Below are 25,584 nucleotides of genomic sequence, written 5' to 3' on the forward strand. Positions count from 1 at the left end.
TTAAGAGAGCACAAGTAATCAGGATCAAACAGCAGATCTCAGAGGACTGAATCTCTTCCTATTTGCTTTTGTTTTAGTAGCATTTGGCAAATAATTATCCTAGGCTTTGTGACCACCTTCTGGATTCTGGGGGTGAAGTTGACATAGATATTGGGACACAAATAGACTGCCGTGATACGCCCACATATATAATGGAAACAAAGTGAAGGTAGCCTGCAGACTGGCAGAATCCAAACAGACAGACAGCCAATCCAAAGTCAGATTTGATTTTCACGATCATTCATACTTTTGCTTCATGAACATGATTTAGTTATTCGGCTTTGCTTCATTCCTCAGGCCAGAAGACTGTTGAACTGAAAATAAGTCTGCTGAGGATGATGCAATAATGATCATACATCCAGTGCAATGTCTTCTCAGCGCACCTCCAGCTGGTATTTTATCACAGTTTTAAATGTGCGCTTTTATACCTTTTATTGTGTGGCTTTATGCCTTTATTGTTCTCGTGTTTTTTTTAGACACTATTTAGAAGCCTAAGTCAAGCCTTTTGCAGGAACATTTTGTTCCTGTGCGTATTTATGAATTAAAATAATGCAATATCAAACCTATTGAGCTTTCAGAAAGAAATACAGGATTTGCCCACACAACAGAATCGCAACTGAACTATCACAATCTACAACAGAGAAAATAATAAAGAGTGTCAGAAACACACAGCAGGGTATTTTAAAAGTTGCTTTCAAGTTATGGAGACGCTGGAAATGTTTCTGGCAGTAAAAGTATTCAAAAAACAAAAACAAAACAAACCTCATGGCAGAATAAAGTCAAAAAGAAGAAAATGTGAAAATAAACCGAACCTCTGTTCGGCCATTTCTGAATAAGCAAGTTGAGTGAAATGTCCGTCAACAATATAGAAGAGTTGTTTTTCTATGATGCGGGCATCTCCCAGACAGCCTGATCCCTTTTGACTAATGAGATTAGAAGTGAACTGTTTTCAACCCCACCTCACCAGTTCATATGGGCATAAGTGCTGTGCCTGCGGAGGTACACACACACGTACACACACCCACCAAATGTCTGCTTTAACGAGACCATAAAAATATAAAAGAAAATTATTTCCCGTTTTGCAAGGAGCCACCCACTGATGAAACACTTCCAGCCATACTGAGGAGGACTGTGCAGGGATGCAATACGGAGCCAGCAGACAGCATGAGGGGCCTATTAGATTATTGCTCACAAAGTGGATGGATGATCTGAAGCTGGTAAAGCTCCACAGCGGGCGCCTGGGCAGAAGCCAAGTCTAATTAAGATGGAAGGAAGTGATTGATGGTAAGCTGGAGCATAAGTCCGATTCCTAAGAGCTGGTGTGAAGGGATAAAGTGTGTGACTCAAGTGGGGAAGGGAGCTAAAGGTGAGCAGGGGGACAGTACGGTGAATCATATGGCGGTTTGTTTTTAATGTCTGTAGCAGAATGTATGACAAGTGCTATATAAATAGAGTTTGATTTGATCTGTCTACCAATGTTGTTGATTCCTCCAGATGCAACACTTACTTTTTAAAGGCTTTTGTCACCTTGTACCAAATTTTTTTTGATGCGTCAACACCGACAAATTGAAAAGCAGTATACTTCAATGAAATGGTAAAAATAAATAAATAAATACAAATTCAACTTTACACATGTGATCAGTTTTCTATAATCTATAGTAAATCAAATAGGAGTTTGTGAAGATTTCCAGCATCCTCTTTTTGTTTGACACATTGTCAAACCCTTTTTGGAATGAGGTTTATAATTAAGACTTAAATCTAGACTCTTAATTAAACTACTGGATTTAACGAAAACATTTCACAACTAGAAGTCTTCACATGGAAGGCACTGATCATATAAAACTTGTCGGGACTGCTAAAGCTTTACAATGCACTATATAGTTGAAGTCAATTTACCATAATACTGAATAATGCTCCAAAACTGAAAAGAAAAAAAAACATTTATGTTGGAAGCTTCCGGTTTGATTATTCTTCAAAATCTGAAATCAATTATGAGTCGATACGAACAAAAGGGCGACGTCCAAAAATGAGCAGTGATATCTTCGACCACAGGATCTCAAACGATGAGGTTTCACGGCTCTCCGATGTCCTTCCTCCCTCTCTACAGTTACATTTAGGTCCATGAAACTCAATCCATACGTACTGTAAGAGGAAGGGCAGTGGACAGAAATGTGCCTCCCAATGTGCTTTAAGGCGATCATGGAAATCCAGGCTATGCCTGAAGGAAGCAGTGGAGTTCATCACCAACACCAAGCAGTGTCTGCTTTGTGTGTACAGGCTCCACGAGAAACTCACCAATTGCACTGACCTTTCTGACCCCGCTGGCAGGAATACACTGACAGGTCACACACGGCCATACACACACGCTGACACGCAAGTTATCTCAGTCTGTCAGTCGGGGCACTGACCCTGGCCGACGGTCAGCGTGTCACGCCGTATATTTACCCAATGAAAAGCCTTCATCCCAAACCCATAATCCTTTCTGCATTTCAAAGAAAGCCAGATTCAATTCAATGTCAGACGTTTTGTTGGAAGCTCTATTCTATGTGTGGCTAAATCTCATTGTCGGGTGAGTTTGTGAGAAACAAGCACGTGTCGGTTTAAGGTTTAATATAAGTTTTGTTTTGACTCGGCTTCATGATCTACCTGAAGAAGCAGTGTCAGACAATATACCACTTCATCCAGCCACAGCCAGAGGAAACTCAGAGTACCTCTCTGGGTGACTGGAGTGACCATACTAGCATCTGCGAAACAGCATTTTTGGACATGCTTGCTATCTCAAGGTCAGCGGTCTTTCTCAAGTCTACATATTGTTTGTTCATGTTCATCCGTTATCATCTATTCTGGGCTGTGAACCTTGTCGTATCTGTATTGTCATGACCGGGGGATTAACCTGTGTGGACTGATTGGAGTGAAATGACAAGAGGGGAGCACAACGCTGGTCAAAGCTCTTAAGTTTGAAAGAGGTGTAACATGGTCAGACGCATAATTGTGTTTTATCCATACAAGCATTGGACAAAAATAGCAAAACCGAATACGCCAGAAGGAGAAGGCAGTCGGCAAAATAAATCAGCCAAGAAAGAATCCTAAAATCAAAACTTAAGTATTAAACAAATCACACAAATAATGAAAGAAATACAACACATTAAAAAAAAAGGCTTGGTTTTTGCTCGGATGATTTCTGTGCGTGTGTGGATTTCTCCAGCTTCTCCAGTTTTCCTCCATGATCCAAAAACATGCATTCAATCGTCAGGGTCTGCTCCTCTGCTTGCCTTGTGATGGGTGTGTAGGGCCTTCAAGCCTTCATCAGATGCAGTGCACTGACGTTGCATAAAGCCATACAGAAGCCTTCCAACTCGTACAATGCACAAATGGCTACACGTTGCATGTGCATCATCAAACATTACAACAAATGCACCCAAAAACCAGCATAAAAATGATCATCGTGGCAGCTTCATGTGAATCATTTTGATCTTTAAATATGAGCCAACCAGTACATCGGAGCTGCAAACCATGGATACTAGTGAGCTGGAAACATAATCAGGTGGATTGACCCACAGTGTCATGTGATTTCTTTTCCTCTTCATATATCTGAATCAAATATGGGTGAGTGGGTTCATGACAGAAATTGCCACTACACTGGTTACCGACATCACTGACCTTTTTCTGCATGTATTTTTCTTAATGAATATACATTACATTTTGCCGATTGTATATTTTGGACAAGACTTGCAATCAGTGTTTCTTTGGTAACTCGTCTTAACATGCAACTCAAGTGACCAACTCTGATAAGAGGGCCTGTTTGTTCCAATGATGTGTATATATGCATCTTGGCACTTTATGTGTTGACTAGTAATAACTACCGTGTGTGTGTGTGTGTGTGTGTGTGTGTGTGTGTGTGTGTGTGTGTGTGTGTGTGTGTGTGTGTGTGTGTGTGTGTGTGTGTGTGTGTGTGTGTGTGTGTGTGTGTGTGTGTGTGTGTGTGTGGTGTGTACTCACCGTTGTGGGACATTCCCACCGAGAGGCACTTCTGGAAGCGGCAGTATTGGCACTTGTTACGATTCTTTTTTTGGATTTTGCAGCGGCGCTCACACTTGTCGTACTCCAGTTTCAGACGAATGGTCCGCCGGAAAAAACCCTGGACAACAGAAAAAGGAAAAAAAAAAATGAATTAGCCGTAATGTTTTGGAGGTCGGTTTAATACTTCTGACTGCAGATCAGATAGAAAGTAATAAATTATCGATACTTTCTCAGTATCTTTACTTTACTTGCAGATTTTTTTAATTGAGCTCATATGTGTCTTTTCTTGTCCCTAAATCAATGATTCTTTAGGAAATCTTGTGGCTTCAAAGCATTAAAATAAATTTCATACAAAATCAAGGTGACAATAAGTATGACCTCTGACTTGAACTGAAATCAGCACACAATTCAGAGTATGTACTATATTTCAATTCTATTTGAGCACAAATCTCCCTAAAATCAGAATATGATTGGGATTTTGTGTTATGGATCCATTTTCCCTTCAAAAGAAATAGTTATACTTTATATGTACAAAGAAACATTCAGAAAAAACTACTGTTAAAGTAAATGGCAAATGGAAAAGCAGCTCCTTGTTCATATACAGATACACTGACTGATATCAGATACATGGTTTCACCATCAGATTCTCGTTGCTTGCTCAACCTTGACGAAAAGAAACGTTGAACTTTATTGAGGAACAAACGGACCCGGTGGCCTGTCTGTGGCTGGCTGCAGGGTAGAAAATGATCAAGGGAATTGGCCAATAATGGCATTTAGCAAAAAAAACAAGTTTATTTATGGCCAAAACTTTCACCTCTTTGCAGGGAATAAAAAAATCTTCCAAACAACCCAGATGTGAATCTGACAGACTCACTATTATAAAATATCACATTAGACTGGACTGCAGACATGTTTCCACCATGTGAGTGGGTTCAGTAACTGTGGGGGACTTTCACCCACTAACCCCTCACCTGACGAGCATGAAACAAGGTTGACGGTGCACAATGTCAGTGTCCTCAGAAGAGGCATTTACCAAAGCTGTGTGTGTGTGTGTGTGTGTGTGTGTGTGTGTGTGTGTGTGTGTGTGTGTGTGTGTGTGTGTGTGTGTGTGTGTGTGTGTGTGTGTGTGTGTGTGTGTGTGTGTGTGTGTGTGTGTGTGTGTGTGTGTGTTGGTTAGGTATGTTATTCACAGACGTGTGTGTCTGTGTGTGTGTGTGTGTGTGTAAGCACTTATACCAATTGTCAAAGTTTCCTATTAAAAGTGAAAGACTTTAATAAACTAATCTCTATGAAAGTTCAAACATTGTTTTTGTTCTTTCGACATGTGAAATAGGAATTGACTGTTTAAACCCACTGCTCACAAGGATATTACACACTATATGAATCCAGCATTTTCTTTAGCAAAGGAAAATGTCAGATTTACACTGCTATATGAATGTTTTGGTGTGCAGCCATTGTTTGTATAAGATGAGAACTCAATACATCTGTACAACAACATTATGAACAGACTGCGTTCCATGATCATAACATTTGTTCTAAGATTTCTGAATACTTTGAAGGAAATAACCTCGTTAGTTATTGGCAAAAATCAATAAGATATCAAGAAGATATGGCATGAATATGATTTATTTGCAGATGCTTTGCGTTACATGACAGCAGGAAATTTGGAACCCACAACTCATACTGGGTTCTTGCTGAAGAAATGTCTCAGCAAATGAACTGCATGTTTCATTTGGATTGATGTGGACATTGGAGAACAATGCACTTCTTTGCCTTATAAAGAGTCTTTTAAAAAGTTACTTCAGGTCACTGTCCATCCACACCACTAAACCCAGCCAATGATTTCTAAAGAATTTGGCTGAAAAGAGGAGATCATATTGTGCCAAGCATTTCACTACTTTGTCAGCAGTCACGTTGGCAGCCTCAGATGCAACATATACACCTCTGATTTCCCCAAATAGAGAGTTTCATAAAACACAGCCTCCAGTGGAGAAAGGATTTCCAAAAAGTAAACTAGGGAAAACAACTTGGCACCGTCTTCATAGGATCACGATGATACCACCGACGTCATGCTCCCAGTATCATTGCATATCCGTTTCAATACTCTCCCACTTCACCATATGAACAAAGAACATTTTGTATAACTAATGTATATGTCAAAAGATGCAGAGTCAAAATCCCCATCATGGCTCATATAATCACTTCCACTCAGGTGATTCCCAATGCAAGGATGTTGACTTTTCTTATGCTTTATTAGCTGCTCTTTTTTACTGATAGCTGTACAAAATGGTACAGAATATTGATACAACCAGCGGGGAAAAAACAAACAAAAATCTGGCAAACTCTCAGTGGATTATTGTATTAGTCCATGTGAAAACAAAGGAAAATGACCTGAAGCATGTGGCATTCAGCTACTGAGAGTTTGAAGGCATGTCTCTGCGCAGTCTCTGCTTTGTGATTTATTTGTCAGGTTCACTGCTATCTCTGGACAGCGACATGCGTCACGTTTCTGTACATTTTTATTTTCCATTTATGCGAGACAATGCGGCACTTCATACTCAAAAGTACATCTACAAACATACAAAGTAAAGTTATCTTTGTCCTCCGGTACTTCTTAAAAACAGCCTTGGGTTGTTCTTCAACATGACTAGTAAACAATTAACTGAAAGATCATTGATTGACCACGTCTGAAGGCCAAGTCTGGCATTTCTGATGCTTATAGGAGCATGCATTTGTCACAAGACACACCGCCTCTGGTTGTGACTCAGCATGCTTCACTGTTTTTAGTGTAATAGTTTGATGTGTGCTGGTTTTGTTTTGCAAATGTTAATGTTCACTCAGCAGGATCTTTGTGTATCTTGGCTTTTGTGGGAATAAATGTGGGTGACATTGGTACCATACTAGCACATACTGTCATTACAACTAGTCAGAGGGGGGCTATATTGGGCAATGCAATGAGTTCAGACAAGAGCAAAGTTTTCCATTTCTAATGCTTGTAAACCAGCTCTTGATAGAGTAGATGAGGAGGGATCTTCACAAAATCATCGACATCTCAACTCTCTATTCTCTGGTAGCAGAGAGAGATAATATAGGTGCAATAAGCAGAAACTTGTGCTTGAAACACTGACAAAGATCATTATTTAACTAATGTTTGTGCAATTTATGTCCTCCGATGCCACGAATGCCATCGATTAAATAATTATTGTGCATTTAATAATGCAAGAACCATAAATCACATGCAAAAATGAACCCAATCTATACTGTGTACACGTGCAATGTTGGTCATACCTTGCAGCCCTCACAGGCGTGGACGCCGTAGTGGTATCCGGAGGCTCGGTCAGCACACACCCGACACTCCAGATGGAGCGATGAAGAAGACGGCGAGAACTCATCCTGGCTCGCTGGCAGCCCGTAAACAACTGACGACGGGCTGGACGCTGGCGTCAGGGCATCTACGAAACACAAGCATGTGGGGGATTAAATGCAGCATTGCAATATGTTCGATCACTGAATGGACTGCCAAACAAATCAAACCAGGATAGATTCACTTGATGATACAAAAACATTCGGAAATTATTCACCCAAATAATAAAAAAAGACATCTATAACTTTCTACGATGTTTCAACAGATTGGAACAAAACATATTAATGTGTGTATATGTAAATTGTTACTTTCTTTAATGATGCTTTTTCCACTCAACAGTGAAGGTGGCTGATGGTTAGATGATATAGAGGAATCTCAAGTGTAATGGCATCATTTTTAAGTTGACATGTCTGATTTTGTCACTGTGATTATCATATTTCACAAAAAGAATAGAATTCTGCATAAATGCCCCATCATCCTAATATATTTGATTCCCTTTTGTCTCTAAAAGATATCGGTTATATTTTTGGGTGAAATAAAAAAAAAAATGCATAACAGAAAAAAATGTGATACAATAAAAATAAACAAATGCGATCAAATAAATGTAATAGTCCCAAAAACCACTCACAGATCATTTGTACACAATGCACATACAGACATAGGCTAATCCATCCAACAAGTGTCCAAATACTGCATAAAAACCATTGTAATAATGGAATGAACATTTTTTCATAATGATTAGGCAACAAGGATTTGAATTTAAAATAAATATAGAAATCAGAATGTATGTCTGTTAAATGTACAGGATATTTAGTGTTTCAGGGCTGTTTGATAAAGAAACAGTAGAGCTTGGCTTCTCTGTCCCAATATAGACACTGTGCTCCATTCTAGCAACTATTTATTCAGAGATGTTAGCATGAGGTCTGTGGTCTGCTGCCTGTCACAAGTGGAACAGAGCTATGTCGCAGTATAATTCATCTACTTTACAGATGACAAGTCACAGGGCTTCTCGGTGACTGCCGACTTCTTTTTTTTCTTTCAATCATCTCATCAATCAATCCCAGAGCCTGGCTGCCTCGGCACAACCCCGTGGTATCACCCCAACATGACCAGGAAGAAGAATCCACACCACCACCAACCACAAGGCTGGAATAAGAAATATGTAATGTGAAACATTTTAAAAATAAGAATGGCATTAAAACACCACTACACTTCAGCCAAGGCAGGGACCTTTAAACCAATGTCAGGTGGGTCCGTCTTCTGCTCTTCAACAACAAATGTAGATAGTTTTTTGGTTTTTTTTGTGGGTACTGTAAATAAAAGCGTACATTAGGTTCTCTGTGTCAGCCAGAGAAATTGACTGACAGGCTAGGTTTTTGAGATGACGAAATCCTATTTTTCTTGTATTCATTATTTATGGAATGAAAGTAAGATCAGAATTTAAAATGACACAGTGGTAACTATTTGTAATGGGTTTAATAGTAATGCCAAAACCTTTGCTAAACATTTCTCTCTGACCCTCAGGACGGATGATTCAAACTTAAAACATTAAATGTTTCTCATAAAACCTAAGAGGCCACCGAAAACAGCATCAACATCAGCAGACATGGAAATGTACTGTTGTGGAGCAAGTTGATACCATATCACCTGATGACATCTCCAAGTGGCAGTATGTACTGTACAGAGCGTGTTCTACCTTCTGATGGAGTTGTTAACATTTCTTAGTCCACAAATAGCACGGATGAAATGATACAAAACAGCGGCACTAAGTCAGACCGCATGGGTTCAGGAGAGAGATGCCAAAACAAGGATAAGCAGCGTTTAGCTGTATTTCTGTATCGTTCAAGTGTTTCAACTGAATGTGGACGAGAAACGCATGGTCGCATTGCTTGTTCTCCGGTCTCTCACTGTCCCTGCACTCCTAAAACACACATAAACCTCGAACACCCTCGCACTGACTTTTCCATGACATCACCAAACATCTCTGCGATGCCTCTCTGCACTCCTCCTTCCTTTTTCCTCCTGCCATGAAATCCCTGTGGGCTCACATCCTCTGTTGTTCTGCTAAATGTTTGTCTTTCAGGACCGTTCACGGGTTTCACAGCTTCTTCGTCCGTTGCATAATTTTCCTGTGGCATAAATTTACGAGACATCCGTGCCTATTCAGGAGGGAACACAGCAGCCGAGTGGATGTTTCCTTAGAGGTTGTGCATGGTGGCTAAGGAATGTGTGAATTCCTCATTGGATATGGGGTGAGGAGAAAGGTTTGAAGGAGGAAAGAGATTTCAAACTAGGGGGGGGGGGGGGGGGGGTGTTCAGCGACACGGCTCCAAAATGTGAAAATATTGGTCAAACATGGCGCCAAAAGTGTGCCAAGTGCAGCAAATTCGACATGTTGGCTTTCCATTACTGGGCAAACACAGAGACTTTAGAGTAGGGGTGTCAAATATAGGGAACCCCCAAAAATGTCAGTCTGCAGGTCTTGTTGAGACATACTGATCAATCCAAGGGTTGTTGTCATCAAAAAAAGTGGGTCAATCTGTCTTATACGGTCAGAGTGAAGACGAGGGATTGTAATACAGTTAAGGAGAAGGGGTTGTATAAGCCAGAGAGTATGTCCACATGCATTGAGTTGGGGTAAAACGGGGATTAAAAGGCTAAATTCAAGGGCCCCTGATCTGTCAACAAAAGCAAGGGCAAGGAGATTACACTGAGCTTCAAGGTACACTAAATGTATGAAATCAGAGAGTGGGATCAGACCCCACCTCACAAGATAATTACTATATTATTGTGGTGTTTACCCAGGATGGTTGAGCCTTCAGAGCCATTACTGGAAGACTGGTATTCTGGGACGTCAAAGGAGCTGAGGGCATCGTCGTCTATGGACTGCGAGATGTCCTGGAGCTCCTCCATGCCGCCTATGAAATCATCTTCAGCGCAGAGCGGACTGTCCAGCATGGAGTCTTCCAGGGAAGAAGGGGAATAGTAGTGGCTCTCCATGTCGACCATTATGGTGGAGGAGCGAGCGGGCGGCACTCTCACTCATCAGACTGAAAAACAAGAAAAACTGAGGTCAGAGAGGTGATATGGAAACATCGGCACACAGAGAAAGACAACAACACTTAAGGTCACCTCCACCTGCATTCATTCAACCTGTGCTTTGCTTTGCACAAGTCACCACGACGTGACGCTTAAAGTGTTCGCCGTCTTCTTTTGGCTAAGTGCATTTGCTTCGAACACTTTAAAAGATATAGGTATCTAAATGCAACATTAGAGAATGAATGCATGCAAAATATATCATTGCAAGAAATTTCACTGTTGTGAAGACATGAAACAACATGTATAAACCACATTTTGGACACAGAGCTGCAGTCTTTCTTGAACATGATCAAATATCTCACTTGATTTGGTAAACGTTGAACATGTATATAAAAGTTCAATCAGAACATTGTCAAAGTGCTTTTACAAACTAATAGGTCCAATATTGATTATATAATCATCATAGAATTAAATAGAACTGTTGGTCCACAGAGATAAGAACTCAGAAGAATAAATAGAAGAGTTAAAAATATGAATAAGACAAAATTATATTTCAATAAGCAACATTAAATATTAATACATATATACAGGATATATTATAGTACAGCTTAAGCTGAACAGTTATGACTGAGACTTGTGAAGGGTGAATGGTTACAGCAACAGGTGATGCACGTGGGTCAGCAGGCCTCGGAGGAATGACACACGTGTGGTATCTTATAACACAACACAGAACCCCCCCCCCACTCCTTCAAGTTGTTCACTCCAAAAGCCGTAACCTTATCCTCACAAACCTCAGAGCGCTGCAAAAAGAGAAGGACGGGGGAAGAGAGTGAGGCACAGACGGGAGGGGACAAATGTAGGTCACCGGCCTGACTAAGACTGAGCTGCATGTGGGAAAGCTCGGCCTGGGGTCGGCTTGAGGAGCTAATATTGGCTAGCGCGCACATTAGATGGATAACAGTTTTCTGAATTGCACACTTGGATCTGGGCGGAGCTGCCAAGTACTCACAAAAGTGCGGCAGCGGCAGGAATGGGTCTGATATTTGCATTCAAACTGGGTCAGTCTTCAGTAAGCTCTCCATCAGACCCATAAGAACATCAGACACAAGGTGAGAGTGGGACAAGTGAGGCTATAGGACCGCAGGACAACAGCTGCTGGTTTTTCTCACCATTCCTTACCTGACCACATGACTGGCTTTGCTTTAACCTTATCTTGCCCTGCAAGTTATTTGAGGAGAGAGTGAGGGAGTACATGAAATGTTTCCATCCTCTACACACCCAGTGAATCTATTTAAAAGATCTAATGACAGAAATGAATAGCATCCCTGTGACACAGCCCCAAGGATTATTTTTTTGCAGATAACCTTATTTTCTATGTGTGATCAGAAAACAAACGTTAACTTTAAACACAAAAGAAATTATGTTACCGTTATTAAATAACGCCCCTGTTAGTTGCAGCTTATCTGTTCAAGTAGCACGACAAGAAGTTCCTGCTAATTCCAAAGCTTGACGGTGACAACCTCAGAGCATGACCAGCAATAACACCAGCAAACATAAAAAAAACAATCCACAACAACAACAAGGTTACAAAATTTGATGTAAAGTCCAGCCATGTGGGATAATTATGTATGTATTATTTTTATGGAAATATTAAAGGAAACAGTAGCATGGCATGCATAAACATGTGATGTTAAAATACCTGCACTTACTCATTACAAACCAGGAGCTTTAAAAGATCTTGGTAGTTTAATTGGTATTTGTCCGTTGGCCAGTACAAGTCTTCGTTAGGAATGACAGCACCTTACAAAAATAAACATGACTGCATTGGTGAGGAACAACAGCGCTGTCTTTCTGATAGTAAAGGCTGCGTAGATTCCCACCTGCTAAAAACACGACCAGAAGAGAGGCTTGGCATGTCAGCAGGCAGCTTCGCTGAGCTACTCACTCTACAATAAACTCGGAATTGTGAATGGAGGCAGTGTTAGCACTGCTTGAACAAAGTAAACCTCTTTAGCATTCAGCCTCTAGCTCCTGACCCTGGGGTCTTCCTTTAGAGGACATCCTGTTCATACTCTCACTTCAATCAGCCCCGTCTCATTACAATACTTGCTCGAGAGGGGAAATGACGCTTTTTGGCAACAGTTTGACTGACATATCAACTATATGTGAATGTAGAATATATGTTCGCCTTCAGATTTGTTCTTGTTGGAAGACTGGATGAATTTGTTGCTATAAATAACAATCTTCACAAATCTTCAGTCATACGTGGACTAGATACGGTTTTGTATAAACATTCAGAACATGCAGGACTTTTTATTTAAGTCATACACAAGTCCTCTACTGAACCCGTGACCTCCCAACCAGCAGCCCTGAGGTGATGGACCGAGCTAACCTCATGTTGCCACCAACATAAATGAGAATGTAAACATGCAGAGCTGATTAGCAGCAGAACGCAGAGGTCTAGTAAGACAAGATAGAGAAAGATGGAGAGCAGCAGACAATGGGGGTGGTGGAGAGGAATGTCAGAAGGCTACATTACAGAGTCTTTATCAGTAATGTGTGAGACAGGGTGAGCAAGTGAGCCCTGCAGAAAAGAAAATGGTGAATCTTATAGTGCAACAGCCAGCCTTTGTCTCCCAGGTCAAGACCTTGCTCATGCTCACTCAACCAAGCCTACTGAGGCAATGCACGTACTCAGTGGAAGATGAGCAAGGTCATACTTATTTGTGTGTTCTAGCCAAAGGTTGATGAAAGGGGCTCCAAAGGCAATGTTTGGGGGTTATGCCAGAAAGAAAGACAGAAAGAAAGAAAGAAAGAAAAAAAGACCGCCAGCCACCAGGGTCGCCATGACAATGCCATGACAATACCATGGCAATGCTGACACACTTTGAAGTCACAAGTGGAGGGCGGGCAACAGGCTTGTTAAGAAAGCTACAGGCTTCTATCACTGGGATTCAGGCGCTTGTTAAAATCAATAAATCCCATTATGGTTTGCCCAGAAAAGAAAAATAGGTTAAATATGTATTAGCAGTCTCTACCAGTGACCACATGACTAAATGTGCGAGTGGAACATAAATAATCCATACCATCCAATAGAATCAGCAAGAGCAAGATCGCCCTGCCCCCCACTGAGAGAAGATCCACTTTAACAGACAGCAAGATGTGGCTGAAGCATATAGACACGCTCTGAATGTGAACCAGTCACGTAGATAGCTTCCTATTTTAACCACTGTAAAGGATATGGAACTGCATGAAGTCAGTTCAGACAGCCATGTGACAACGACAAGAAATGCACCTGCAATGATTGTTAAAGTTTGAGCGAAAGCAGTGAAATCCATCGTTTAATTTTAATTACATGACCTGATCCACTGACATATTTCCCAATGTACATACCATTACTACAGTTAAGCGCTTAAAGGCTTTAATCATGCAGGCTTCAATTAAAAGGGACAATAAACAAAGACTTCAAAGCCCTCAAAGAAATATGACAACAAGCATGAAAAATAGTGTTGAAACAAAAACACTGATAACATTGGCAGCAGACCAAGAAATTAAAAGTGTGCAAGGGCTTGTCTGGTGAAGGTGTGTAAAATGACAATACTGACAACACTATAATATTGCTAGGCACAAGAGATGATAAAATCTTGCATCAGGTTGCTTCTTTGCAAAAGCATCAATTAAAGGTTGAAGACTGAATAAAGTAGTAACTCAAGCACTATCATCCTACCTTCATCATCCAACAACCTGCAGTCTTCCATTCAATATCACATCCAGACCTTTCTTTGAATTTGTATGACCATATACTGCATGTGTGAGTGTTTGATAGAGAGACTGCGGGTTAATGTTTAATCCCTTCATCTTGTGGCCTGACAGCTGACAGGCCTGTAAGAAAAAAGAGCTCTGGGGGGGACATAATGGCGGTCAAAGAGAGGGAATATGGGCTGATGGGGCCGTCCTGTCGGCCTCTCCATTTGTTTGAAGAGTTTCTTGCATGAGCTCAGCCACGACCGTGCCTACAGTGTAAACACTCGTGTGAACCCTTATCACTCGGGGCTGATATGCTGGCCGGCACCTCTTATCGTTATGGAGAATGACCAAAGTGCAAGCCGGAGAAGTGATTGACATTGGACTTTAGCTGTAGCCTTTGACAGACGGACCAAATACGAGCTGGCACATTACTTCATTCCCAGGTCACTTAACCGTTTGAGCGTCAGTTGCAAATAATCCAAATCAAATTTCTTGTCTTTTCATGAAGCGATTTTAGTAGCTCAACTTGATTTGGCGTATTTAGATTTATTTTTGATGAATCATTTCAAATGTATGTCATTATGTTTTTACGAGCAATGCTCAAACTTTTTCTACTGATCTCTGTTGAAATGATCGATACACACTGATTGTGACTGCCAGCTGTAAATAGAATTTTGAAACTTGTACTGTGATGTGTAATTTATGATAAGTTGTTGTACTGGATGTCATATTGAGAATCCACTGTGATGTTGTGTTGAGTAATAAAATGGCGAGTTGCGTAAACGGCTGTGAACTCTGATCCCTGAACTGACAGCGTGTTCGGATTCAGAATAATACATGTTTATGCAGTCTCACAAGAGCCGGGGGGGGGGCAAACAATGTGAGCAGACGTGGGAGCAAAAGGGTGCAATGTGACAGTGTGTCAGGTTACCTCAAAGTTCTGCGGTGACCCGACCCTTCACGCAGCCTGTTTATAGCACAGCATTACGTGATGGAAAGTGTGCCTGTGTGTGTTGTGGTGACAAAAGAAGCACCAGAGAATGTATGGGAAGATTCTTTATACAAACAAAAGAACAAAAACAGTCTGTACCTGTGGTTTTGAGCTCTCTTCAAACAGCTGCAGTAAATCACACAAGACGTCAACAGAATGTTGTATGCTTACTGTCAAATTAAAGAACAGCAAAAGTAATGTTTAGGAAGCACTTGTCTTTGAGCTGATTCTATCAGTGAGGTTGACTGAGGTTAAGGGGGAAATGACACCACTGCTGTAGTATTCTGGCTTGTAATACAGCCACAGCTTTACCAGGTACTCCGGGGTGTCAAATGCATAACCAGCTGAACCAATATCAGCCTCGAGCCTCACTGTTACCAGCTGTTAAAATTCCTCCATATCCAGCAACACTGTCCTCAGGCAATGCCTCCATTATGTGCCCAACACTGGCTCCTGGATGTAACTTTGTATTTATCTCCAGAGTAGTTGCAAAAGTGAAGCGGAAAATAATTTGACAATTTCCCTACAGGAGAGCCAAATGATACTTTCAGGGTGGGGAAACTGCTCCGGTCTTTTCTAGCAGCTCTCGTCTCTTCAGGGTGGAGGTCTGAGGTAAAAGGCCATGCAAATGAAGACGTAACGAGGTAGACCACCTCTGGACACACTTGATCAGTAAATGGACATTTTCATCACTTCTGGATTCTCAAAGTGCTTTATCCAGTCAGCTACATTCACACACTTGTGGCAATGGCTGCCACGCAAAAGGGAAGACTTCCACTGAGAGCAACGTGGACGTATGGTCACACTTTGACTTGGCGAGATAGGAGATCAAACAACCAACATTTGAATTTGGAATTGGAGGCACAACAACCACACAAAGTAAAATGTCACGACTGCAGGAATTATTTGAATTATGTTCAAGATATACAAATAAAATGGTTGACTCTAAATTAGAGAACTTAATACATATTTTTGTTTTGGCTTCATTTTTAGGGTCATATTTACAATCTCGTGATGAACGTCGGCAAATTATTGTTTTGGCTTGAGGCTTCTCAATTTTGCACACAAGGCTTTAAAGGGCATCATGTAGAATCATTTGGTAAGCAGCGGTTATATTTAACTTAATTGCTACTTGTTTACATGCATTGTGTCTATAACTCAGATTGAAAACATAACTAAATGAATTAGTCATAAAACACTTTGGTTACAAGGTTGGATTTGTTTATCATTTATTTTAATTTCCATTTTCAAATATTTCCTTCAGTCATCACTATTGCATTGTTGCACTGCTTGGTCCATTACCATTGATAAAACATGATGGAATTCCAGAATTCAGTGAGCATGTGAGTGAGTGCATTTGGGGCGAGGGACCCCACACAGGGGCTTTCTTTATAGGAAAACTTTTCTGTAGTGCTGTTATGGGCCAAAATTGTCACTCCTTTTAGGGAGTTTCTGATGAAAAACAATAGAGTGGGAAGTGCCTGAACGAATAAATCATTAAAAAAAAAAAAAAAAAAAAACGAAGATGAGAACACGAACTTGGAAGCATTTCACTTTGCTCAGCTGTGTGTCTCCCATTTCATTTTACAGCAAGGCTCTGAAGTCCTCAGTTCCCCCTTTCTGGCTGCCAAACCAGCCTACATGTTTGTGGGGAGGCACGGTGTCAGAACAACACTGATTTGCTACAGTAGCAGGATCCGAGCACGCAGCAATCGACCAGAATGTACCGTTTGACTAGTTACAAGGAACATGTAAGCAGGAGCCGTTATTAGAAACTCATAATGGAAAAGTTGCCTTGAATGGATACGTGTGTTGATGCAATCTAGATTTTTCCTGTAACTTACACCACCTATGTAAATTAATGTGGTTCTGCTTATGATCATTGAGCCCCAAAGGAGTGAGAAGAATTAGGTCAATATAACCTTAACAAACAAACCTTTCTTCTGAAACCAACATCTCCTATAGAATCTATAACAGAACTCTATCCATCTTCTTTCCTGCTATAGATAAATCCAAATAGACTTTGTTTGCCAGTGACCAACATGAGCTGATCACCGCTGACACGGGACAACAGACCAACACAGGCCTCGAATTGAACCGAGGAATCATCACTGGCTGAGCTAATGAATTGAACTAAAAAATAGTGGGCTTTGTCTGTGATAAATGAGAATGAGAGTGTAGATAAGGGCACAAATGGATCATTGATGAGGACTGCTACATGTCCCAGGCATTTCACACAAGAACAAGTCCTCACTGTCAACTAGAAGTAGACGGTAATTGGCTAATCTTTCAACGGCGAGTCTCCAAAAACAACGACAAATGTTGATGGGGGACAACACTCACATTGGTGGACATCAGAGATAAGTCTTTGTGAAATGAGTCAAGACCTCCTGTCAAGTCCCCTCATGGTTCGACATACAAATTGAGCTTACGCAGCATCTCTCTCTGATCATTAGCACAGACAATCTCCTGTTCAGAGCTGCTTACTTTAAGTCTGGCTGGAGGGCCACAATCCTATTCAACCCAGAAGGACTTTACCACAAAGAGGGCTCAGGGGGAGAAGACCCGGCTCAGGTGAAGGTCAAACCTGGCCGATGGAGTGTAGATGTTGTGAAACAAACAGACAACAGAAGTGTCAACAAACAGCCAGGGTATACAATGTTCAAACCCCATTTACAAGGTGAGGCCAAAAGGTTTGGTATCGGTGGGCTACTACAGGTATACAAGGGAGGAGGCGGTAGTGTAGTTTGAATAACTGAGCACTTATCAGACCATAAATCTCGTCAGCAGTCTGTAATGTGAGGAGGCATTTTACAACTCTGGAAAAATGTTAATTGGATTGTTAATAAATTAAATGAGAAGGTGACAATAAATGCCATGGGAATTTCTTGATCCACTCTGCGTTGGAAAAAAGTTATATATACACGAGTATGTGGGGCCACTGCGTCTAAATGTATGTATTGTAAGTGTTGCCAAAACATCAGGTTGGAATTTCATACGAGTTAAGAAGAAGTTGCATTGTTCAGGTGAGAGGGGGCTGTATGAGCCTGGAGAAGCACACTCTCTCACGAAGTTATAAAACAAATGGAAATAAAACAAAACAAAACATAATCTCTGGTTAAGACCTAAGACAGTCACTTGCACTGCTGTCCCATTGCCCGTGGTCACAGGACATGAGAAATGGGTCAGTGGAACTGTGCTGTGTGCACTCGAACATATTTAAAATACATCTCTTCATTGACACACCACACAGACTGTTCAGCTTGGAGCAAAACCTGAAAGTCCCGTTTGAGGAGTTGAGGGGAGTCAAACTCTGCCGCTCACTCTGTTCCTGTCTGCCGCTCTGCTCTGTGAATACAGGAGCTTATTACAGGTCTCAGATTCCTGGAGACAAAACTACCGAGAGTGCAGGAGCTTTGCTTGGCAGGAACTCACAATGAGAAACAAACAAAACAAAACAAAAAAAAACCTCAACTAAACAAAGGAAGGACAAGTTCTTGAAGGTGAATGTAAAGAAGCACAGTGTGCTTTTGCAGGGGCAGTTCCAGCAGTTTGCTTCAAAAATGCATTCGCTCACCACCCAACGTGCATGAGATATGAGGAAAATGCACGGGTTGGATTGGATTACACTGATTAAAATGAATTAGAATTACGAGTGCCACATGCATACAACACAATCACAGTCGGTGTAAATTAAATAAACACACCGAAAATTACAAGAAACACCTTGAATGTGTGAATTTATATTAAAAAAATAAACTCACCCACTCATTTATGTACATTCCAGAAAATGTTTGCATGCACTATTTGATCAAAGTTTATGTTGCAGATTTAGTTTTCAGATGAAATCATTTGGTTTTGCACATACAAGGGGAAGAAAAAAAACACAATCTCATCAGCTGGCTTTACTTCGTTTATGTCAGTTAAAAACCACGAGAATTATCTCACCTGCTTTATGGAATCACAAATTAATTTTTAACCAGGCTAACCACAATGATAAGAATAGTAAAAAAGTGGTTATGAGTGTGGACCTTTGAGCCATCGATAAATGTTAAACCAATATAAAGTCCGGCTTAAAGGGAAGCTCCGGGAGTTCGCCACACTTTAAGACTCCAATGTTTTTGTGGAGTGGCATTCTATTTAGAGCCACCTTTTAGGAAAAGGGTTATCAAAGTGCAAAAACACCAAATGTCACTTTCTAATCAAGCAAATCGAATAACCCTGTGAAATACACAAACCATCAGTTATCATGGAGATGACGGTCACTTATACCAGACGTTACCATACAGTTCCCACTATTTCCTTACTTCAGCCCCCTACATCATTGAGGTCACTTCTCAAACAATATCAGTATTGTTGGAGAGATGAAAATAAGTCGGAAGTCAGAGTAAAAATTAATGTGGAAACAAAAAAACCCCAAAAAATTCACAACACAGCTTGTGTTGATCAGGTCTAAATAAACAAAACAAAACACAGATGGATATCCATGATGCTTACCCTGAAGTGACTTTATTCCATCTGAAGTATAATTAACTCAAACACTGCTTTTAAACCTTGAAATCTCAACTAAGAATGAGTACAATTTGAATCAATATTCAATATCTTGATCATCATTTTTTTTTTGTAGCTTATACATTTATATTTCAAATTCCACATTTGTTGACCAGTGTCATTTTGTTTACTCTATTGTTCACCTATAGACATGAGCTCCAAACATACAATACATACACGTTGATAAGAAATGTGTCTTTTACCTTATTATTGTTTCTTCGAAATGCTTCCTATCCCCAATCTACACACTCGGATATGCTGCTCATCCCACAAATGCATGGCCATTTAAAATGGAAAACAAAATCCAAAAGTGTGACATTTAATACAACAATGCAACAAAGAAATTCTCTATTTTTGTGTGCATGGTCAGATATTTAATACAGACAAGCCTACTTTTACTTGTGAGATGAGAAAGCTGTAAGTTGGGTACCATTTCCTCCCAAGTGCCAAGCAGGTGGGTCAAGCCACCAGAGCACCTCATCCATCCAGAGCTCACCGAAACATGCGCCTTTTTTTTTTGCGTTTCCTACGTTTCACTGAGCACATTTTAACCGAACTGTCACTGTCACCAGCACAGCAGAGTCCTCCATATTAACAAGCAATGCCCAGGTCCTCGGGAGCCTCTTCTAGAGTACAGAAGTGACCAAACAAGCCAGAAAAGAAAAAGAAAAAAAAAACGCCTTTGTGCAGAGTATGGCTCACTAATGAAACAGCTTGCATCACTGGTAGATGATGCCTATTGATGAACGAGCGCCTCTCGAGCTGCGCAGGCGTGCCAACTGCAAAACAGATAAGCCATACCATAACAAAGCTGCAGTCATCCCTGGAGGGGTTCCGTAATGTGGCTGCAAACGATGACCATGCACATGACAAACGCCGGTGATATGCAGCGATCGCTGCACAAAAACAAAGACAACAACATTCCCTCACAGCGTTTTTACCTGACTGCTTTTAACGCCGTCCAGAGCCGCCATGTATAGAGAGAGAGAGAGAGATGAAGCGGGCGGTGCAGGGTCGGGAGCGCGCAGCGCGGTGGCTGAGAGGAATAAGTCCCCGACAACTGGCTGCGTCCTTGTGAGCTTTTTTTTTTTCTTTTCCTCGCAGCGCCGCTGCTGTCAAAAATCCCCCACCACGTCCATACAAAGCGGAGCCACGGTGCTGCTCACACCCGCAGGAAGTGAGCTCATGACTGACAGCTGGCCCGGAGAAAGCGCACCCACCTCCCCCAGACACACCTATGGTTTCAGCGAATAGCGAGCGCGCAGCAGCTCGCCTGGAGAAGAAGGACGCCCCCACTCAGAAGGAGCGCAAGGGGAGGCGGGGGGAGAGATAACCCTCTTCTTTTATAACCCCCCCCCCCCCCCCCCCCCCCCCTTTAATGCTTAAACAAACAATGCACAACTCAAGCAGACACAAGGACACAGGTCTGGTTTATGGAACGACGGTTTAAATACGAGTGGAGCTCGTGGTTTAGAAGTTGGCAAACTCTGCACATCCCGCTGTCCTCACACGACCCTCTGCAAGTCATCCAAGTTTCCTCCAGTCCTGCTCGACAGGCTGCACAACTCAGACTCTATTTGGGACATATGCAACCAATCATATACATGCAGCAAAGACAGAAGTTCTTGTGTTATAAAAAAAAAAAAAAATTAAAGGTATATTGAAGGATATTTCAAATATTATGCAAAAAAAGAGGTCGTCAGAGAAGGAGCTGTCATGGTTTTGGGCCTGTGGGAAGGTTGAATTGTTTTAAGGTGTTTGAATGTGGGGATGGCATGGAGGCATTTCTTTTTTCTTTTTTTTTTTTAATCCCAAAGATTCAGGAGCTCCTCAGTGAACCACCCAGTTTATTGACTTTATCTGATTTTGTCACTTTGTCGCTTTATTATAATGTTGCTCCAAATTTTCAGGAAATACTGTTGTTTTTGAAGCATGCTGTGCTCTTTCTTTCATTTGTGAGACATTGTGTTTGTTCAAGAAAGTAAAAGGAGGTAAACTCTGGTGAAAAACTGTTCAGTACAGAAATATTGAAAAACTCCAAATACAATGTAGTTTTAACTACAACTTTATCTTACATTTAATTATCCTGCAATAGCAGCTGTTGCAACAGCTATTGAATTGTGATATATGTTTATTTGAAATGTTGTCAGGTGTATTTAGAGGTACTGCTGTGAGATCACAAATCCAATCAATTCTGATGTAAAGAAACATTAGTGCCTCATTGTTCTGTTCTATCTCTCTCTAGAATTGATCCAGACTTGGAAGGTTTTGCAGCCAGACATCATTCGGTTACTGAAAGGGGGAAGGCATTGAACTGAGGGAGGCCTTAAACACCTCATCTGATGATGAGCCAGATCCTGATCCTGAACCTGAACCCACTGAACTCCACCATCATCCATCCACAGAGGAAGTCTCTATTAATAGATGAGCAGGGGAAATAGTTTCAACAGGCCAGAGTCAAAGCACGGCTCCATGAAGAGCAACACCCAGGATGGCGGAGTGGTGAAAACTCTGTATGAACGGTCTCATGACGTATTACTCATTAAAGTGCCCATCATGTGACTAATCTTAGAGATGCATCTTCTGTTTGTCAGGAGGGAAAATTACTGTGATAAAGAGCTGCCAAAATCAATGTTTTAATAGTTTAATAGTCAGATTGTCCGCTGCAAAAGAAATATTAAACTATGCTTTTGAAGGTTTCCCTGAAACTCTTTCATCACATGATCCACTGTGGTACCTCCAAAAGGGATCAAGTGAAACGCGAAACAAACAGTCGTATTAACATAGTGCTTAAGAAGGTTTTGTTTTTCTTTATGTTGTATTGTCTGCATGTCAGCACACAGAAAAGACTGAGACCCCACAGGTGTTTGTCCCTCTGCTGAATCCCACAAGTTACCCCCCCCCCCCCCCCCACCCCCACCCCCACCCCCACCCCCACTGACAAACAGGCCGACAGCCTCCATGAACCTTTGGGAGACCCGGCCAGATGTTTGCAGCTCCTGCAGCCAGTGTCAGTGAGTCCTCCACAGACCCGTGATGTGCATGTTTCTCATTCAGACAGCTCTTGCCTAATGTGTTAACTTTAACCGTTTACTTTTCCAAATAAATAAAAAGGAAAAGAATTGAGTACCATCCTATTATCATTTGTTTTTATTCTCACAGTATGAGTAGCATCAATGTAGTGTTTTTTTAATTGTCTTTTTTTTTTATTAAAATCTGAAGATTTTTGATGCTGAAAGGCACAAACTAAATTCCACAACATTCCTCAAAACATGACGTTTTGAGGAATGTTGTCACGGCATAAAAACATGTGGACAACCATAATAATAATAATAATAATAATAATAATAATAATAATACTTTTTTCATAATAAAACATGGTCAATGTGACAATAGTACAAATTGCATTCGTTGATCAAGAACAAATTTACATGAAAAATACAAGTACAACCACACAAAGATGAAAGAAAGAAAGAAAGAAAGAGAAAGAAAGAAAGAAAGAAAGAAAGAAAGAAAGAAGAAAGAACATACATACATACATACATACATACATACATACATACATACATACATACATACATACAAACATACAAACATTCAGCTCTAAAATCAAGATCAAATATTACTATTAGTTATATTCATTATAAGAAGTTTTTGTTGTGCTAAACTTACTTTTATTTGTCATAAAATGCAGGAAACCCAATTTTAAGAATTAACATGTGTTCAGGTGAAGGTTTCTGCTTGGACCAGCTCCATTGTTGATTTTATGCAGTTAAAGTGTGGATACACTTTGATGCATGTTAAATGCGTGATATGCAATATGAAACGCTGATGTGTTTAAACACAAACAGTTTATGGGCCATTACGCTCCGAGCTACCTGATGCTAGGGGCTTGTGTTTTGGAGATAAGTCAAATTAAAATTGATATGGCATTTGTACTTCTGGCTGGTTGATATAGGTTTTATTATTGCTTGGCAATGGCACTCTGTCCCACACTAGACTTGTGAAAATAACCACCAGGTTGTGCTTCCATAGTCATAAATGCAGCCATTACTGGAGTTTATGGCTACAACCTTTCACTAGTTGGTTTAATGTTTTCTAAATTCAGTGCCTCTCGATGATTGCTGACATAACAGAAATGTGTCTGCTGTTTGGTTTTGACAACACTGAGAGTGGAGTCGGACACAGCGAGCAGCATCTGGCTAAAGACTCGCTCCCTGTTCATCTGCCTGACTGCTACAACGCTAAAATGCTAAATTTGATTGGGTTAGGGTAGGAATACTTAACTTTGCAGATAATAGAGTACAATGTTGCTGACAACATGATTTGTTCTGTTTGTAGTCGTGTCTTCACAATGTGAAAGAGCCGACATGCTGGCGCAGTAAATGAAAATGTCTTTGATCTAAATGTTTGCACTTGTTCTGTCTGGTCTTTGCGGTGTGTGTGACATCAGAGAACTCTCAGGTCCTTCAAATGATCCGATGTTATTGATTTTAAGTGTTTTCTTTTCAGAGAAAAACAAAATTAAACTTCCAATCACTCTGAAAGATGATAATGTGTATCTATTCAGTGTAAAATGTGCGCCACAGCATTTCGCAGGACAACTGACAGAAGGATTTCAAGAAAACAAAGCTTTCCACAATTCAGAAAGTTTACACAAGGAAAAACTTCAGGTAAATTTAATAGAAAATTGCAAGTAACTGCAACTTATACTAGTTAATGGAAAGAATCCTTTTAAGCACATGTAACACAAAATGTTTAATTTTTGTAACCTGAGGTAAGTTACTGTAACAGAACGATGATTTTTATACACTTTTGCAACTCATTGTAAGTTGACCAAAAATTGAGTGTCAAATTAATATAGTGTGAAATTGTAAGTAAGCTCAACTTACAGTCAAGTGAACAACAATTAGAAGTTAGGCTGACTTACTGTAAATTTAAAACTTAAAAGGTCAAATTTAGTTGCCTTGAAGTTTTGAATTTTGCCAATGTTTCTTTCTTTTTTTGTTTCCACAATGTGGAATTTTCAGCTGTTCTAATGTATTTGTGGATAGTTCAGTCTATAAGCAGTTTTTGTATTGGACATATGTCTTGGATCATGGATGGTTGTCAAATATAAAGTGAGATACACAAAAAGTTTGTGCTCTTTTTCTTTTTTCCCAGTCGATTTTTTCGAAACTCTGGCAGCAAAGTATAATTCATGGGGCCAGTAATGAGTTCACTGATTTAATTATGTGCAAGAGATATCTGTACTTTTCAGCACGACCCTTTGACAGCTGCAGAAAGCATTGCAATCCACAGTGTCGCTGTGCCAACTTCTGAGGATTTCCAGTCAAACTGCAGCAGAAAGCTGTCTGATGAGGACACCGTCCTGTTTTCCCAGCGCTTGCCAGATGCTGAGTGTGCAGCCCTGTTTGTCAGCTGCATCTCCCCACTCTCCTGTTTCCTCACCTCGTTCCCCCACCAAGCTCCCCATCACACATCTTACCCGGGTGGGAGGGGGGGTGTCGCTGTGCCGCTTGGCCTGCCGCCTGGAAGCAGATGCCGGCTGTTCTGCATATGTCCTGCAATAACACTTTGCAACTTTTTTGCTGATCTGTCACTTTGTGGATGTTCACCAAGGTGCAAAATCTGCCAGCTGATCAGATTTTTTTTTTTCTATGCTTGAAAATGGCTAATTCATGAGCCTAAAGGCAGGTGGAAAAAAAGGTGTTTATTTTTATATGAATTATTGTTCAGATTCTATTCATATCTTTTTAATTAAGCCTGTTAACACAATGTTTATGTTCAACCTATATTGAGAAAGTGGTTTCAGTTTCAAGTCGTAACTAAT

At 40.7% G+C, this 25,584-nt stretch overlaps 1 protein-coding gene across 1 annotated transcript in view; it reads right to left on the reverse strand.

The window, feature by feature from the left end:
- The window catches only part of pparab (peroxisome proliferator-activated receptor alpha b), a 28,874-nt gene extending 8,001 nt beyond the window's left edge, over positions 1-20,873 (reverse strand). Inside the window, exons 1-4 of the mRNA XM_080505240.1 lie at positions 20,693-20,873; positions 10,225-10,473; positions 7,348-7,511; positions 4,039-4,177 (exon numbers count right to left, since the gene is read on the reverse strand). Of these exons, the coding sequence (XP_080361366.1) occupies positions 4,039-4,177; positions 7,348-7,511; positions 10,225-10,432 (511 nt within the window). The 5' untranslated portion in view covers positions 10,433-10,473; positions 20,693-20,873. The remainder of the gene's footprint in view (positions 1-4,038; positions 4,178-7,347; positions 7,512-10,224; positions 10,474-20,692) is intronic.
- Positions 20,874-25,584: the final 4,711 nt, after the last annotated feature.

Source organism: Blennius ocellaris (assembly GCF_963422515.1).
Source record: "Blennius ocellaris genome assembly, chromosome: 11".
In the NCBI taxonomy this organism is placed as follows: domain Eukaryota; kingdom Metazoa; phylum Chordata; class Actinopteri; order Blenniiformes; family Blenniidae; genus Blennius; species Blennius ocellaris.